This window comes from Anser anser, assembly GCF_964211835.1.
Source record: "Anser anser genome assembly, chromosome: 2".
NCBI lineage: Eukaryota > Metazoa > Chordata > Aves > Anseriformes > Anatidae > Anser > Anser anser.
This window is the reverse complement of record NC_139721.1, coordinates 116,508,751-116,526,847: the sequence shown is the minus strand read 5'-3', so window position 1 is coordinate 116,526,847 and position 18,097 is coordinate 116,508,751. Positions and strand designations below refer to the sequence as shown.

At 41.5% G+C, this 18,097-nt stretch overlaps 2 protein-coding genes across 7 annotated transcripts in view; one reads left to right on the top strand and one right to left on the bottom strand.

Annotated features, from left to right (window-relative positions):
* FYCO1 (FYVE and coiled-coil domain autophagy adaptor 1) overlaps positions 1–18,097 on the top strand; it is a 52,066-nt gene that overhangs the window by 30,527 nt on the left and 3,442 nt on the right. For all 5 annotated transcript variants that reach the window (XM_083825004.1, XM_083825008.1, XM_083825007.1 and 2 more), the window contains exons 15-17: positions 13,068–13,163; positions 15,076–15,286; positions 17,756–17,865. In XM_083825004.1, the coding sequence (XP_083681130.1) occupies positions 13,068–13,163; positions 15,076–15,286; positions 17,756–17,865 (417 nt within the window). The remainder of the gene's footprint in view (positions 1–13,067; positions 13,164–15,075; positions 15,287–17,755; positions 17,866–18,097) is intronic.
* CXCR6 (C-X-C motif chemokine receptor 6) lies at positions 1,867–13,053 on the bottom strand. 2 transcript variants are annotated; one of them, XM_083825011.1, is made up of 4 exons: positions 7,521–13,053; positions 6,170–6,254; positions 4,919–4,986; positions 1,867–3,242 (listed from the first exon to the last, which is right to left on the bottom strand). In XM_083825011.1, the coding sequence occupies exons 1-4, from the start codon at positions 7,555–7,557 to the stop codon at positions 2,338–2,340; spliced, it is 1,095 nt and encodes a 364-aa protein (XP_083681137.1). In that variant the 5' UTR covers positions 7,558–13,053; the 3' UTR covers positions 1,867–2,337. The 2 variants fall into 2 exon arrangements, with proteins under 2 accessions (XP_083681137.1, XP_083681138.1); XM_083825012.1 differs by lacking the exon at positions 7,521–13,053 and having other exon boundaries at positions 1,867–3,398; positions 6,170–6,241.

Here is an 18,097-nt window from a genome sequence, read left to right as displayed (position 1 = left end):
TTTGCTTTTTATGGTGCTGTTCTCGTTTTAACTTGTTCTCTTTACTTAGCCCTGCATCTGTATTTTTTCCCTTGAAATGACATGAAATGACTACAGTAGCATTATTTCTTAACAGCAAATTTTGAGAGACTGTCTTTATTGACACAAGTCAGTTCAGAACCAAATAAAACTCATCTTGTTCATGAGCTGCACAGGTGTGTGGCAAGGCAAGAGACATGGTTACCAACATAACTCTGACTGGCCTTGAGGCAGATCTCCTTACAGTGAGCAGTTGCGCAATTGTTTCACACTTTTGGTTCTGTTATGTAAATTTGGAGCAACCTGATTGAAAATTTAATGTGAGAAGCTGAGATAAGTTGTACTGTTGTGGTAGATCCTGCTTCTTCGAGGCTCATGGGTTCTCTTTTGAAGTGTTGTATTTTAAACTCTTTTATTTCTAAGTGTTCACAGCTGCAGATTGTGTCTTAAAACACGGGTCAGGATAATGTATAGCACATTGGTCAAAGTCTTCAGAGTAAACCAATTCACTTTGTTTCCTTTCCAACATATTATTGAAATAACATGCCTGGATTCAAAGCTGGAGTAGCAGAATCAAGACCATAGACAGTGTTTTTTTTAAAATACCACTACCGTGGTGTGGTTACAATGAGTTTGTTCACACTTTGGTACTGCGTGTTGTAGAAAGGACATCTCAGCCTATTTGCAATGTGGTTGCTTTGTTTTGGATTCTTTCTTAATGACTCATAACATTCTTTCCTGACCTAATTACAGCTCGTGTGACTGTGCAGGGTGCCGGCATAGCCAGAAGGGGTAACTGCATACAGTCTGAATGCCTTGGGCAGAACCAGCTGAGAAGAACGGGGACAGGAGCAGCTCTTGCCACCCTCTGCTGGCAAAGCCTTCCCAGGAGCTGCGTGTTGAGATAGCAGCTTTACTTGCCACATAGTTCCCTCCTAGTTTTGTTTTTGAGGATTCTGCACCATTTTAGTGTGTAAGAAACAAGAGGCTATGTAGAAAGGAAGGGATTGCCTAAGAGCTGTTTTCTAAGTGAATGTGACATGGACACGATGGTGCTGATAAGGGTCAGGTTCCACTGAGTTGCAGCAGTCTGGTAGAAGGGACCGAGTGTTAATGAGGAGAAAAGGAGCATCCAGAATGAGAATGGTTACTGCCAGAATGGTTTGAAACAGGTTAAAACTGGTGTTTCAAAGCTATAAGGCAAAGGACTTGATGCCTTTGAGCTGGACCCATCCCTGACTTCATCATAGACAAGCCACAGCCGCTCCTCTCCAACATCCCTTCTTGTTTTTCCCTGTTTCAGTCTCCACCCCTGCTCAGCTACTCTTCAAAACTTTTGCATACTTTCTCCCCAAGTCTGCACTGCTCTCTATCTTTTTGCCTCTCACTGGGAAGTGAAAAGGCCAAAGGTGGAAAGTAGGGGTTGAGGGGACAAAGAAGGAGAGGAATTGAGGAATCCATAGCTTCATGGCAGGGGAACCAGGATGCCAGGGGGATGACAGGAAAAACAAACTGGAACAACGTCAAGCAGCAAAGAATGTGTGGGAATTAGGGTGTGAGATTTTGTGTCTAAGGAAACACTGCTCAGTGTTAGAGCTGAGGTGCAGTATGATGTTCCTTGTGTTGACAGAGGGCCCGGTCATCTGTTATCAGAAGTGAGACACATGGATGTGTATGGGAGGTTCAGATCACAAACCTGATATTTGATGGAAGGTACATGAATATGCTGTTTTACTACCAAAATTTTAGATGACCACTAAAGGAAAAGGAGTGTGTGTGGAGGCCTTCTCCCGAATGGAAAAATACACCCCCCCCCCAAAAAAAAAATCATACACGAAACACATCACGAATATGTATGTGTGTTTAATCCAAGAATTTTCATTAAATGAATCAGATGAACTAAAATCCATAACATCTTCGAAACAAAATATCTTAAATGCTTTTGTTAACAAACATCTTTCCTGGAAAACCAGCAGGCAAGAGGTTTGGTAAATGTCTCCAGGCCCTCTGGAGTCATGAGGTCCAAGTTGGCTTCATGTCGAGAAGAAGTGAGTTTTGTCTTACTGTGTCCACTACCTTTTGGAAACTTCTGCACAGTTAACTCAGTTCTCAGCTTTACATTAGGGTCAGCTCTGACCAGGAAAAGCAGGAAACAGTGAAGTGTGATGCTTTCAGTTATGCTGGCCTAAAGCAGATTGCAGTGTCATTACTAACGGGGCAATATTTCCTCCTTCAAGGAGGCTACCTATCTCAGTTTTAAAAAAATAAAATAATAATTAAAAAAAAGCTGTAAATACTTGTCATGTACTCTGGACAGTTTTATAGAGGGTACATGCTTGTTGCATCTGCATTATTTGAGACAGTACAAGTTCTAGAGCCTTCCTCTTCAGTGGTGTGCCACTGTTTAACAGTAACTTGCTGTTTAAAGCATCTTGACTTTTTAATAATTTTCTGGAAGTTCTTCCTGAATTTCACCCCCATGAAGAAATACATAACAGGGTTAAGACAGCCGTGGAAATAAGCAAGAGCTTCTGTTATAACGATTGCATAGTCAAAGTTGCTGTCCAAGTTAAAGCTCCAGTCTATGATCTTCATCAGTCTCAAGAAAGTGTAGGGTGACTGAGTAAGAATAAATATGACAACTACAGAAAATATTTTTTTTAGAGATTTGTTCCTTTGGAAATTCCTGGCATGCAGTAAGGTTTTAATAATTAGGGAGTAGCAGATGATCATGGTTAGCATGGGAATAAAGTAGCCAAGGGTCACTTGAATAACTTCAAGAACCAATTCTGTGTGGTGGTTTGGGTATTTTTCCAGGCATATTGCCTTATCAATAGTAAATACATCACTAAAAATAAGCTGTGGTGTGGCAAATGCGAGTGAAATCACCCAGATCAAGCCGCAGATTAATTTGCCCCATTTCATTCGTTTGGTTTGACACATATGTGCTTTGGTGGCAAAAGTAATAGCAATAAGTCTGTCAAAGGTAATAGACGTTAGAGTTAACATTGAAGTGTACAAGTTCAGATTGTACAGGCCCCGTATAATACGACATGCCACAGTGCCAAAAATCCACTCCTGAGCAGCAGAATATGCCCAGAATGGCAGTGTCCAAAGGAAGATCCAGTCAGCTATAGCCAAGTTCAACAAAAATATATCTGTCAGCGTCTTCAGTTTCTCATAGAAGACTAGTATGATGAAGACCAGAGCATTTCCTGCTAGCCCTAAGATAAAAACAAACGAATACATACAGGGCAGAAAGATACTTATAAATGTGTAAAAATTCTCAATTCCGTTTTCATTGGGATCAATGGCTGAGAAGTTATAATAAAAGGTAACAGCATCTGCAGTTGTCATGTTGCCTTCTTTTTAAAGGCAGCCTGTAAGGAGACACATTGAGATTTTTTTACTTGGTAAGTAATTAAATCCTAATGCATCCAGGAGACAGACAAAGTCCCAAGTGTCTAACAGAGAAGAGTTGTAGTAAGGCATCCACCACAGACAAAAACAAATAAATAAAATTTGCTGAAGACAATTGTCTTGACAGTCAAGACCCAAACACAACAGCTGTTGGATTTAAATGCATCATCTGTTAGCAGATTTACTCTGACAGGGACTCAAAAGCATAAACAAGATGATTACAAAGAGGCCTCTGAAAACACAGAAGATGGATTAGGCTTTCAAATGCATTCAGTGTTTCAGTGACTGGATCTAGGGGTTCTGGAGACACCCATGAGAAAAACAGAATTCATTTTGCCAAATTCAGCCTTAAGGCTCAGATTTTGTACTCCAAGCATCAGGGTCATTTCGTTTGAGGTAGACCTCTCTTGAAAACTGGTGTTTGAGCCTCACTAAGTGAGCTTTTTTTGAGCTTGTGATTCAGCCTCAGTTTGTTGTTTAGTCACATCTGAGTGCCACCACATCTGTTTGCCTTCTCAAGTGAGTCAATGACTACATGGAGGATTTTCATTGATGTCTCTTCCCTGTTTGTTTTCAGTCAGTCTGTTTCAAACATTTATATTGTTGTCATAGCAGCAACCACTGATGTGTAAACCCCCTCCAACACACCCTGTCACTAGAGGTGGTGTGGTAAAACAGGCTGAGCTCTCCAAGGCAAGAGAGTCTGGTTTCTGCCATGGCAGTTAGGTAAAACCAATGGACGTAACAGCCGGACTTAGAACAGCCTGACTACATCTTGCCATTGTTATGCATGGGATTGCATTACTTTTTCTATTTTTTTTAACTATATTTTTATTACCTGAAAGTGGTGATTTTTTAATACAACTATTTTTTCATGCCAGAATTGTATTGCTCATTGCTTGTTTCTTAGAAAAAAACGATTTTGACGTATTCTCAGAAGGTAGAAACTGTACCAGGTTACAGTAAAACACCACAGATAGCACCCCCCACCCAGAGAGGCCAGTGCCAGCACTGGGTTGCTGCAGAAGAGTCACACATCCTTTGTGAAACATGTTAATAGGGTTTTTTAGTATTTTGCCTAAGGTTAAATGTCCTCTCTCTTGAGCCACAAAGAGCATGTTTCTGTGAGACTAATCCTACTATAAGATATTACTCAGCATAAGATTAGCAGAATTCATCTCTGAATCATTTAGAATGGCAGGATGGCTTTTTCTGTGTGAGTTTTAATGTGCAGCCGATTGAGCGTCATCCAAAAAGTAGTTTCAGATGTGGGGCTGAGCAGCAGAGCCAACGCAGTCTGTTAGTCACTGGAGAAGTGCTATAAGACTGTGTGTCCCTTTGAAAAGTTACCATCTCTTTGTAAAATGCCTTACTTAGCCAAGCTCGAGATGAAGATAAGCAGCAAAAGTAAGTTAGGCTCGACAACATCAAAGCAATGCATTCTGAAAGAAATGGAAGCACTTTGTTTGACTTTACGTACTCTTTGAAACAGCTATCAGCTGATGTTTCTTGCCTCTTTCTTCTGAAGGAAATGTGTTTTCCTCTAAGCTGAAACAAATAAATTACCACGTACTTAGTTACATATTTTGACAGCATAACATTATATCAGTAGCTCTACCAACGTTGTACACCTTTCTGGTATCCAAGCTTACTGGAAATTCGCCTTTGGGAGACCCTTACTGACTCTTTCAAAAGAAGTATTTTTAATACCCGCTTTTAATGCGTAATTGTTTTTGCTATAGTAGAATGCAGTATTTACCCTCTGGACAGACCAAAATATTTCAAATTTTAATTATTTTTTTTTCTATTACAATTTTTTTCTTCACAGGAATGTTCAAATTCAGGCAGTAATACCCTAATTTGGTTTTGGTGAAAGCAGATGGGAGTTTTACTGTGGATTTCATATGGAAGCCAGGCTTGAATAATTTTTGAATGCCAACTCTGAAGTAGTTTCTTACGTACAAATGGTAGACCATTCTGATATCCTGTTTTCCACCACATACTGCCTTTGCACTGACGTGAGCAGATCTTCATACTGATGGAGAACAGAAAGTTGCAGCAGGAATCTTTCTAAATTAAAAGTGTTTTTTAGCATGTCACACACTTTACATTCCTCAGCATAGCCCCTAAACTCAGGGTGTATGGATCGTATTCTGGGAAAGAGGTGAGGTGACTTACACCATCAAACAGATAGCAAAAGATTATGGGAGTCCTTGAAAGTGACCTGTCAACTGATAATCTATAAATTTTGTGGGTTTTTTTGATACGTTTTTGTGATCTTAAAGGTTTTAGTGTTCTTTCTTTTCCTTCCTTTCCTGGCTGGATGTAGCTATTTAAGTTCTTTTTTGGTTTGACATCAGGAGAAATGAGTCTCAAATGTCTGACTGATTATGAACCTCTCTTTAAAAAAATAGAAAGCCCTACATGCATAAAAATAGGTTGTTTATTTACTTGTTTGTTTGTTTATTTATTTAATGTTGGAGACCAATAAGGAGCTCAGAAAGAGCTGCTAAAGCTGAAAACTTTTTAGTCTCAACTGTTGTGTTTCAGACAAGCTGATGCTACATTTCAGAGTTGTTCAGTATTTGTGCCTTAGAGGCTGATCCTGCATTATGAGGCTGAACAGCTTCTGGATCAGCTGACTACCTCTGTCAAGTATTTTCACATTGAAAATATGCTGCAAGTGTGATAAACTGGTGCATAAATTAGAAATGAAGGGGAAGATCCTTACCTTCTGGAGAAGACCAGCCTTTCCAGTCCACTAAAACAATGACCAGTAAGCTTTTTTCTTTTTTTCTCATTCCAGTGGTTGGTAACTTTTAAAAGAAAGAAAGTACAACAACTTCAATTTTAAAAAGTTTTCATTCATTCACGATTCATTGTTATTATTATACCTGATACTTTTCTAGCCAGAAGCTCTTATAGTATTCTGCTTTTATCCTCATACACCTGACTTAAAATCCGCATTGTCTTGTCTCAAACTTCAGAGTTGCTGTTCCTTGTCAAACTGTTCATGGAGTTATTCCAGTTTTTTTCAATAGAAGGAACAGAAGTAATATTTCTACCTGAACTCAAATAGTGGGAAAGCATTGTGTTAGGTAGATAGGAAAGGAGGAAGAACAAAATTCTGTGATCAGGAGAATTTTGAGCAGGATAAGTTTATTTGCAGGAAAATGTTAGAATCTGTAATGGACTGAAATTAGGTTCTAAAAAGATTTAGAATTTTAAATGAAGCTTAAATTGCACAAGAACAACATCATGGTAAGAAAAGTGAATTGATGAAAGCTGTGCAGTGTCCAGTATGTTAATACAGGTTTTACTTTGAGATCTGGTTCGTTTAGAATTAACTATCAAATTAATGAAATGGAAATTCAGGAAAGTAATGGTGAGTCAGAACTTGCTATTCTGGTTTGCTCCAGCATGGATAGTTCTCATTCTGTCACCAGAAGAAGGCTGTTTATAATTTCCAGCACACTGGGAATTCAGAATACATGGATTTGGTTATACCAGGAGCTGTTAGTCTGTGTTACAGTGGTGTGGTTTTGTTTGTTTGTTTGTTTGTCTGTTTTCCCATTTGGTTAAAAAATTCTCATCAACATCATTTAATTTGACTTGCTTAAAAATGAACCAATTTCATTGCAAAAGGGTTTTGAGATTATAATCAGAAAAGGTGAAATTATCTCATGTGTGTATTTGTTGGAAGAGAGGAGAAGTTTTCAAGCAAACATAAGTAGGAAAAATAGATTCTGGAGCATAAATGGAAAGGAGATAATTAACACAAATATCATCTAAGTTCCAGATATCCAAAAAAACCTGTCTTACGGACTTTTTCAAAAGCTAGCAAGTGTAAACCAAAAAGCTGCTGCAAGAACAAAAGAAAAGATTTAATAACAAAACTAAAATGCAAAATCAGTATCTCCAACATTTTGAATATAATCCCACCATTTCTCTTAGATTTTGCGTTTCAAGTTGGACAACATCTATTAATCTAACAGAATGTTTCAAGTTTGAATATTTTAAATGCTAAAGCTGTATTTTTACTGTCTACCTATTCACCTGAAGTCAAGAAAAGAGTCACTTACTAAACAGTGTCACATCTCGGGGATACCCAGCTGTCATATCTTTCAAAGGAAGTCAGAAAGCAGCAGTTTGCTTTATTTATCAGTGCTGAAGTCTGTGCTGCTATGTCACGGCTTTCGTAGTTGTTGACCAAAGCAACGTGATGTGAAGTTACTCCTTTGTTTTTGAGGCACGTTCTTGAGTGATACAACTGCAGGTATGGTAATATGAACGCGCTGTGCTCTCAAGATCCAATTCAAAATATCTGTGTTTCATTTACCTGTGGCTGTTCTACTGAAATGACCGGAATCAAATGATCTATTTTTCAAAAAATATTTGCAGAATTAAAACTTAATCTGCATGTACCACTTTCTTTCCTGTTTTGACCACTCATGTATTTTATGAGAGCTGTTGGAGAATACTCGGTTTTCCGTTTTTTTTCTAGGTTTTGTATTTTTTTCTGGAAAAATAGTGCTTTTTTTTTTCTCTTTTATTTTCCTATCTGAGATGAGTAGGGTAGAGGTGCACGGAAATACATTGTGTTGGTGACCATCCCCAAGTGAGTCTTCGACCTCTAAGGCAATCTTGTTCCTGGTTAAAGTTAATGCATGTGCTAAATTTTCTTTCAGAGACAACAAAAAAGCTGGGAGGGCCTCCATATCTTTAAAAAGGAGATGGAAAGAGCCTACCCTATGCAAGGGTGACTCTTTCACCTCCAGGGGTAGAATTGACTTACAGTCTGTGGGTACAAGACCTGGGAGAGAAATAGTTGCGAGGAGGCTCTGGAGAAGGTGCAGAGAAGCAGAGGTGCCTGGGCGATGCCACTGGATGAGGTGATACTCTGCTGTCATTTGTCCCTTCTGTGGTTAGGGACAGCTCTGTGCACTCCTTGTAACCAAGCTACGTGCTTGGCCACCGCCGTAACTCTGCATGAGCTGTATCTTCCATTTGAGCTTTCCTGTAGTATTCTTTCCTATATAAGAAGCCTGCACATGCCCTAAAGCAAAGCACCACATTGTATGTGGCATTTCAGGTGGTTTCCTAGATGTGTTTCCAAGGTGCATTTATCAGCTGTGCTCGCTTCCTTAGTGAGCCTCACTGCTCTTGGTAAACTTTGGAGACTCATCTTCAAAAGCAGTGATCAGCGTAGAAAAGTTGTAGCCTTTCTCATGGACAGATTCTGCAAGAGAGGGAGGCAGTGCGCAGAGAAACCAGCCCATGAAGGTAGTAGGTCTTTGCAGCAGCCTGTGCAGAGCTGGAGTGCTGTGGGCATTCAGCCCCGCAGAGCAGTATGCTTGCACCTCTGTGTCCTTGGATTTGGTACCTGCAAATCTGACCTAACCCTACAGCATCATTTACTGAAAGAAGACCACTTGCAGAAGAAATGCATGGCCCCATAATGCTCTTTAAAATTACATTGAACTCTTCCTTGTGCTTCAATACATGTATTAGCAATTCCTGTCTCAGAGAAACAAATCTATCAAACAAGTGAACAACAGGTTGCAAGAGCTGCCTGTTTTTAGCCGTTATTTTCGGATGCAGAATAGGGTATGAGTATGACAAAGTGGTGGCTAAGCTATGTGGTAGCGTACGTACCCTAAAATGAATGTCAGTGTCTGCCTTGAGAAAAGATAAAGTTACCACCATGTTGTAGAGGGCCAACAATAAGCCCTTTCTACCGACGAGGCCCACTTAAACTCCTGAAAACCAGAAGGTGTTCAGAGCTACTGTTCAATTTGTTATTTGTGCATTTAGGGAGAACTCAATCTGAGCTACTTTATCTGGATCGTAGTGCCCTTGTTGCAGCTGCTGCCTCCAGAATCACCAGAGATGTTCCTCTCTCAGGCTGTATGTGCAGGGATGGCCTTCCCGTGGAGACCCTTCCCACATCCATTTGCCCTAATCCATATGTAAGGTACCCTGGCATCATTCATCCATTTCTGTGTAGCTTCCGATAAACCCTTTGCCAAAGAAGACTGCAGTATCAGCAGCTTTCAACTCTTTGTCATGAGGTAATAATGAAAAGAAACTCAGAGAGAGTTCATTTCAGCTTGCTCCCCTAACTGTAATTTGACCTGTGTCCTCCTTGGTTTCGTAAACTGTTTCTGCAAAGTATTTTTGGATGGCCTGTTCTAAGAAGCCCTCTCCAGCACGGGAGTGGTGAGAGCTGCTGGTACATATACCTGCATGTATACAGCTCCGTAAGACCAGATGGCATTCCTCAGTTTGCCTGCAGGATACACACTCTAGTACGACTGAATTATTGCTAAAACTTAGGAATTACGGAAAACAGAGCTGAGCTGGCTGGGTGCTGCTGGGTTGGGCAGCAGCCCTGCTGAAAGAGCCTGATGCTCCTGGGGGTTAGCAGTGTAAATCCAACCCAGCAGCGGCCTCTGCTGTCGTCCTGCCTCGGTTTCCCTCTAATATCCTCTAAAGAACTGCGCGAGGAGAAAATTCAAAGGCATCTAGGAAAAAAAAAAAACAAGTTCATTTTTGAGAGCACATACCTCACCACTGCAATCAGCTAGGGTCACACATAGAGCTGGTTGTAATGCTGGTGGCCTACAGGCGGTGCAGTACTTGGGGTCTCGGGGGCAGAGGCTTGCCGCTATTTCTCGTGCCGATTCTGATAGTCACGTTTTCTGCCTCCTGCTGGTGAAGAGGCTGGAAGGCACCCTGGTAACCCCAGCTTGCTATTTTGAAATCTGTTTTCTGAACTTCGTGCAAACACAGGCTGATGATTGAAAGCTGTCTTCATCTCAGGGCCTTTGCCAAACCTCCTTCATAACACAACACTAAAAGTATCTCATGAGATTTTTCATGTTGTCACTTGATGCACAGAGATAGCCCTTTGTCATGACTGGTGGTTTCCCTAGCTTGCTTTCAGTGTGTGTATCAGTTGCCTCTGGTCTTACAGATAGATTGTAACCAGTTTTAAGGCAAGGAACGCCTTTTTGTGTGTTTGTGGGAGGGGGTGTGTGTTTTTTTGTTTGTTTTCGTAGAGAATGTAGCATAGTTAAATCCTGATTTTTTTTCTGAGAACTGGCTGGGACTTCCTAAGTACCAATGTGCAGGTCACCCACAGCGGGAGATCTTCAGGTCTGTCCCCTCTTTTTCATCAGCTGTCTGCACGACACTTTCTCATCCTCAAGTACATCAGGATCTGCCCATGACTCCTCTGTCCTCCTTGCAACCATACGAACACCTTCAGACAAGATACTCTCATGTATCCTGTTGCAAACTCAGCAAGCTCCATATCCTCCGTGCTTCATCCCAAATTGTGCCTCTCTTCCTGCTCTTTCCAAGGGCTGTCTGTGCATTCTCTCTTCTGATCCTCCACTGTATTCTTTCTCTTTTCCTTTCCCTTTGATGGGCTGCAATGGAAGGTGGATAGCTAATTTGGGGTGCCTGTGATATGTCTGACCTGCTGGGTAGCAGCAGGCCCAGCTGGCCCAGACTATCCAGCCCAGGGACAGTGACCAACAGCACATGCCTGAGGAAAAGCATAAGAACAGGATAAGCATGATTTTTTTTTTTTTCAAAACTTCCTACCAGCCTCCAGCAGTCTGTGCCTCAAGGATGCTGAACTGTTCTCTTGTTGTAGCGTTTTTTCTATGCTTCGGTACTTCGTGCTTATCAGTCCTGCTTCATTTTGCTTTTAAAAGGAAAAGAAGAGAAAAAGTGTGGATTTCAACAGATACGCCAGGGGTCTGTGTAGTGGTACATATTCATAATGCTCTACAGGCTGCCACCTAGTGTGAAGAAGTCGTATAGGAAGAAATGGTCTTGACGAGACCATTTAAATCATGAGTTCTTCTGAATCATGAGTTTAAATCAGTTCTTCTCCCAGTCTGTCCTCATGCCTGGGATTGCCCCGACCCAGGTGCAGCACCTTGCACGTGGACTGGTTGAATCTCATTTTGTTCACATCGGCCCACTTCTCCAGCCTGTCCAGGTCCCTTTGGATGGCATCCCTTCCTTCTGGTGTATACTTTTTAAAAGTGGCAGTGATGTTTCCCTTTTTCCAGTCACCAGAGACTTCACCTGCCTGCCAGGACTTTTCAAATATGATGGAGAGAGGCATATTAACCCTTACGTACCAACACGGACTGTGTCATTCCTTCATTTCAGTGGGCAGGTAATGTTTGGTTGTGGCTCGGGTTTTGGCTGTCGATCACAGATTTGAGTCTTCCCTGCAGCTCACAGCTGTCTCCTTAGGGTCTTAACAGTAGCGGTGTGACTCTGAAGAAGTCAAAAGTTGTCTAAAAAGTGAGAGAACCCGAATTCCACAGATAACAGTGCTTTATGGGTTCAGGAAGTGTGTAGACAGTGGGTGCAGTGTAATTTGCAGTTTAATTAGCAGTCCTAGCAGTAAATTCTTCCTGGTCCCAGCCAGTGCTGTTATCCCACTAAGCTCACAAGTGGTTGCAAGTGCTGACACAGTAAATGCAGACGCTGCTAATGACAGATGAAGGTGCTGTTACCTGGAGATGTTTTCTCCCACTCTTCTACTCAGGACTGCTGCTTGTAGAGCAATACCCTTTAGGATTTAAAATAAAACACTAAACTCTGCATTGGTTTTGAGAATTGGTCTACAGAATGTGTAACAATTCTGCCCTTGCTACATGATTGGACTTGACTGTTCAAAAGCACATATAAATAGTGTCACATTTTATTAGATTCCACTGGCTTTTGGAAGGTACCAAGTGTTTGGTTCCCTGTAGATAATCTTGGGCATTTTCTGGCAAAATGACAGCCTAATTGTCTCAGCTACCAACCTGCTGAGATGCAGGAAACAAAGTAAGTATCAGATAGAGAAGCTCTAACTTACTTGGAAACCATCAGCATTTGTTTACTGACTCTCAAAATTCATTCTTCTCTTCTGTTTACCTCTCTGCCCCAGCCGTGTAATTCATAGTCTGTGCTACTCATGTGTACTCAGTTTGAGGTAAGGAGTGGATGGGAGATTCTTCCACCTACTTCCTTCATTCTCTGGGACACATCGTGGTGGGTGGGAGGCATAAAACTTTGTCATCCTGTAGCAGTTTCTTTGGTGTATTTGAGTCATCCAGGAAAAGGAGATAATGATAGCGATTCTACAGTGAGAAAATACGTTTTGTGTACTACTTGTCAGAATAAGGAACTGGATAAAATGCTGGTAAAACACCTCACAGATTAAATACAGGACAAATGTCGTACTGGGGAGGCTTTGTTTAAGAGAAGAGTCTGGATAGTGTTGCATGTTTCTGTCCCCCATGAAGATTTACACCTGTCAGGGAAGCTTTAAGACCTGTCAGCATCTCGGTAGGCAGTATATCCTAAGACTGCTGTAGAGATGTTCTGGATGCATCTCTTCCTCTTAGCTCATGAAACCAGAATAAGAGCTGTTTTGCATTTTTGCGCAGTGGTTAGCAGAACAGGGCTGTACTTCTGCCCAGATAGTTCTGTCACTAGAGCATACAAAATAAAATTCCAGAGTTTCTCATCAAGGCTATTAAAACATTTCTGTTTCAGGAAGACCTATGCATGCGGACGATATTTGACCACTTGATTATATTTTCTTGTCCTAGAAACAGCACATGCAATTCTTCGACCTATGATGAATCAGAAGAGTGGCAAGTTGCTCAAGATGCTGAGATAAGCTTGTTGAAGTCAGGAGAAATCATGTAAGCAGAACAGTTTCATTACTACCAGGCTGAAAGGATAAAGTTCTGAACTCAGATATGAGCTATGTGAACATGCCCTGCAGACTCCTGGAAGAGCTGATTGCTTGTGTCCCACAGCACAACGTGGTCTGAGGAGGGGCAGAGAGTATATCCCAGCTAAGCAGAGCAGCAGCAATGAGCCAGGTCCTCTCTCTTAAAAGCTCCAGTGCAAATGGGGAAGAAGAAAAGATTTGGGTCCATGTCACATCAGAAAACCTTCCTTCCTGTTCTTGCTGCAGGAGGTGCTGTGAACAGGGAAGGGGCTTAGAGGGAAGGCTGTGTAGTTCTGGTAATCTCTGGAAAAAAACTGCAAGAGAGAGTCAAGGAGATCTGCACTAGTTGGACCTTGATGATGGGAAGGGAATTCATGGACTTCTGGAGCATGTGTCTATTATTTCTTGGTAGCCCTTACCTGTTGTCTCACAGAAACTCTCTACCTGTGCTGGATGATACATGCTTAGCATAGAATGTTCAGCTTAAACGCTGTGAGCTGTGTGCACACAATTCTTACATATACCCTACTCAAAAATTATGAGTTACGTGCGGTAGTGATACTCCATGTCACTTGCACAGCCACAAAGTGGATCTAACACATGAAAATGCTAATGACTTGGAGTAATTCCCCTTTCCTCACTCTCCCCTTAAGCCTAGCTTTGAAATTCTGGCCTGGTTGTGGGGAAGATTTTAAACTTTTGACTACAGTGAAGTTAATTAATCCGTGTTTCAATCTCATGCTGTTCAGAGAACCAGGAAAATGAACTAAAATCCTAACTGGGCTGTGGGGCAAAAACTAGAGCTATCATTAGTTTTGATTATTAGTAATCAAAGATCAGCTGAGACACTGTAGTAGCTATTTCAGCTAAGAGGAGAAAGTAATAAGGTAAGTAAAACTTAGTGTAAAGCTTCCTCTCTGTCCAAAGTGCAAGAGTTCTCATAATAAATGAGTTGTGATCCCTAACCACTGTGTATTATTGGTTGGAAACTGAACTTCTTACTCTAGAACAGGAAATCATCATGGTGACTGTGTGGTATTTTCTGGCAAATCTGTTAGGTTTTGATAGCTGCTGATAAACACATCACGGTACTGTGATTTCCTGTGAGCTTGTTGCTTGGGAAGCAATTTATTTGGCCTAAAGAGTGATGTGGTAGATCCGTTTTAGTTAGTATAAAAGTAGGTGAGATCCTCAGCTCTTAGAAACTACTGGTTTCCTTTGAAAAAGACAAGCAGTGTTCTGCTGCTCAAGGTCCTCACACCAGTCTGAATGAGGTAAGAATGAGGTAGGCTAATAAAATGCCTCAGGAATAAGGATCATCCGGGTGCTGAGAACCTTCTTTTTCATTGGAGGTACTTTGAATCAGCTTTTATGCAGCTTGCTTGGATAAACCAGACCAAGCTGTATCAGTAAGTGCTCCAGAGGATCTAGACAAATCTGCTGTTCACATTCCATCTGTCTTTCCCCTCTGCACTCCTGATCCCTGTTTCCTGTACAAATGATTTCTAGAGAGGGAGTAAAGTAGGTTAGTGAAATTCCGTTTAAACTTGTGTAAAAAGAACAGTAGAGGGCAGCAGACTCTTTTTTAAAATCATGCTAGTGCTAAAAAGCTTTATTCCAGGCACAAGATTTTTCTAGTTGAAATGAAATAAATGACTAATATTCACATTTGCCAGAACAGTGAAAGTGTTTGATATCAGTTGGCTTTTCTGTGATTCTTGCTTTCATCCATGGCTAAATTTTCCCACATCCTATGGACTTGTCCCAAAGTTGCTGTGGAGCCTGCCTAAAATAGATGGAAAACAAAAAATAATGATTATTGTTTCTGTCATGGTATTAGATTTGATCTCTTCAAATGACTGTCTCTTTCTCCATTACAGGATCAAGTTACCCCTTACAGTGGAGGAGATCTTAAATTTTGGGGAAGGCAACAGAGAGCTGTTCATTAAATCCAGCACTTACAGTATCATTCCCATCACCGTTACAGAGATGGGGCTAACAATTAGCTGGGTATTTTCGTCAGACCCTAAAAGCATCTCCTTCAGTGTTGTCTACCAAGAATCAGAAGACACGCCACTGGATCAGTGCAAAGTAAGGCCTTTATTTCCTAGTGGGTTTTTTTTTGTTGTTGTTTTTTTTTTTTCCTTACTCCCTTAGAAACTGTAGTACACTTCAGTAGGCTGCCCAGAGAAATCAGCCAGTACAGCCAGTAGATCTCCACAGTAGTGCCAGTTGCAATTGCATTATAAGGAATTGTTTCTCCAATTAAGCTGTAGTTCTCCTGGAGGCAGAGCTACATCTTTAATTACTTCGTGTTGCCTGCAAAGCACTGTAGCTTCTATTAGTCGCATCTGAAATTCACTCACTATTATTAAACAAAAATAAAAGCCCAAGCTTGCAAAATTAGTCTCTTCTCCCTCTTCAGTATTGCTTAATTTGTAGTTGCTTAGTGCTTATTTTGCCAGATTTTAAGCAGAGGCCACAAGTAAACAGATAAATGGATGGTTTACTTCCATTTCTTACAGTTAAACTCACGTTTAAGGGCCTTGATAGTGCTCCCACATCCTGCAAAATCACTTTGCCTATGCCCAAGGTACCAGATTTTATATGCGCTGTATTTTATGAGGGTTATGCATTGAGTGAATCTACATTACCCAGCTCATTCCAAAGTTGTAACGAAGATGGGGCAGTTGCTGTTTTAACACCATATCAGGGGCAGCTCTAAGGCAGTGATTTCACTGGGAGAATAAAAGACATCTATGCAGCATGAGTCAATTCACTCCAGGGTAACTAACTCTGGGTAAAATGTATGTTTTCTTCATCTGAAAGTTTAAGACTTCATGTTGGTTCTGTCTTCATATATCTATTTAACATAACTTTGGGTAGCACAGCTTTGTCCTTGATCTGCATCAGCTGCTGTTCTGAGATGAAAACCGCTATCTCTGCTAAGGATTTACAGCAAGATAGATGGTTACACCCACTTTTGCTGTAAATTTAGCTAAACGATTAAGATTTGCTGAGAAAGCTTATCTTACAGAATCATAGAATGGTTTGGATTGGAAGGGATCTTAAACATAATCTCATTCCAACCCCTTGCCATAGGCAGGGATATATCCCACTAGACCAGGTTGCCCAAAGCCCCATCCAGCCTGGCCTTGGACACCTCCAGGGATGGGGCATCCACAGCTTCTCTGGGCAACCTGTGCCAGTGCCTCACCACCCTCAGAGTAAAGAATTTCTTCTGAATATCTAATCTTAAGTCTACCCTTTTTTAGCTTAAAGCCATTACCCCTTGTCCTCTCACTACACTCTCTGATAAAGAGCCCCTCTCCAACTTTCCTGCAGTTTCCCTTTAGGTACAGGAAGGCCGCTATAAGGTCTCCCCACAGACTTCTCTTCTCCAGGCCAAACAACCCCAACTCCCTCAGCCTGTCTTCATAGGAGAGGTGCTCCAGCCCTCTGAGAATCTTTCTGGCCCCCTGGACTCACTCCAGCACCTCCATGTCCTTCTTATGGTGGGGGCCCCAACCAACATCCCTAGGTCCTTCCCATCATGGCTGCTCTTAATCCATTCTCCGCCCAGCATCTGTTTGTGCTTGGGATTGCCCTGGCCCAGGTGCAGGCACTTGCACTTGCACTTGGCCTTGTTGAACCTCATGAGGTTTGCACAGGGCCACCTCTCAAGCCTGTCCAGGTCCCTCTGGATGGCAGCCCTTCCCTCCACTGTATCGACCACAACACACAGCTTGGTGTCATCAGCAGACTTACTCAATCCCACTGTCCGTGTCACCAACAAAGGCATTAAATAATGGTGGTCCCAATACTGACCCCCAAGGAACACCACTCATCACTGGTCTCTGCCTGGACTTTGAGCTGTTGACCACAGCTCTTTGAGTGCAACCATCGACCCAATTCCTTACCCACCAAGTGGTCCATCCATCAAATCCATGTCTCTCCAATTTAGAGGCAGGGATGTCATGGGGGACAGTGTCAAATGCTTTGCACAAGTCCAGGCAGATGATGTCAGCTGCTCTTCCCTTATCCACCAACACTGTAACCCTGTCACAGAAGGCCACCAGATGTGTCAGGCACAATCTGCCCTAAGTGAAGCTAGGTTGGCTGTCGCCAGTCACCTCCTTGTTTTCCATGTGCTTTAGCATAATTTCCAGGAGGATCTGCTCCATCACCCTTATAATGCAGGGAGTATAAAAGCATATACCAAAAGGCATAAAGTAGCTAATTCGGCTCTTGGATATGTTTGTATAGATTTAATGTAGCACTGCTGATGTTAGTAATCTTGCTTTGTTTAAAAAATGTAATAAAGATGAGCACTTGAATCTCTCTAAAGCTGAGATTTATAGCCATAACTTAATGCTGGAAAGAAGATGTCAAAGGAAAGCAGATGTCATGCTCTGAGATTTTACTTTGTGTGAATTTTTAATGCTAATCAGTGAAAATAAATAGTTTTGCAGGCGTATATGCACGTTAGGGGTTTCTGAAGGTAAATGTCACTTTATAGGTCAAATAGCAAGTTTCAGTTTGATTTGTATTGAATTCCAGGTTCTTATTCCAATGACCCGCTGCAATTCTCATAAGGAAACTATCAGAGGACAGGTGAAAGTCAGAAACTCCGGAATCTACACACTGATATTTGACAACACATTCTCCAGGTGGGTCCCACATGAGTGTAAAAGGTGAAATAAGCATGGTTTAACAGTCTGTGGAACTGTTCAGATGTACCATTCTTCTGCTGTTTGGAAGTAGGTGTGAGAAATTGCTCCCTGTTTGCCAAATATCTTCAAACTCGGTTTTGGTTCTTGTTATTCTTGGTTTATTTTTTTTCATCCCATAGCAGAATTCTACTCTTTTGTCTTGACCTCTGAGAGGGTAAACGGAAGTAAG

Bases quoted from the DNA above. Each gene is read 5' to 3' on its own strand.
- CXCR6 (XM_083825011.1), bottom strand. From the start codon at position 7,557: ATGACAGCTGGGTATCCCCGAGATGTGACACTGTTTA. The intron at 4,987-6,169 runs GTAAGGATCTTC...TATTTGTTTCAG, and splicing joins AGGCTGGTCTTCTCCAGAAG to CTTAGAGGAAAACACATTTC. The intron at 3,243-4,918 runs GTACGTAAAGTC...TTTTTATCTTAG, and splicing joins GCTGATAGCTGTTTCAAAGA to GGCTAGCAGGAAATGCTCTG.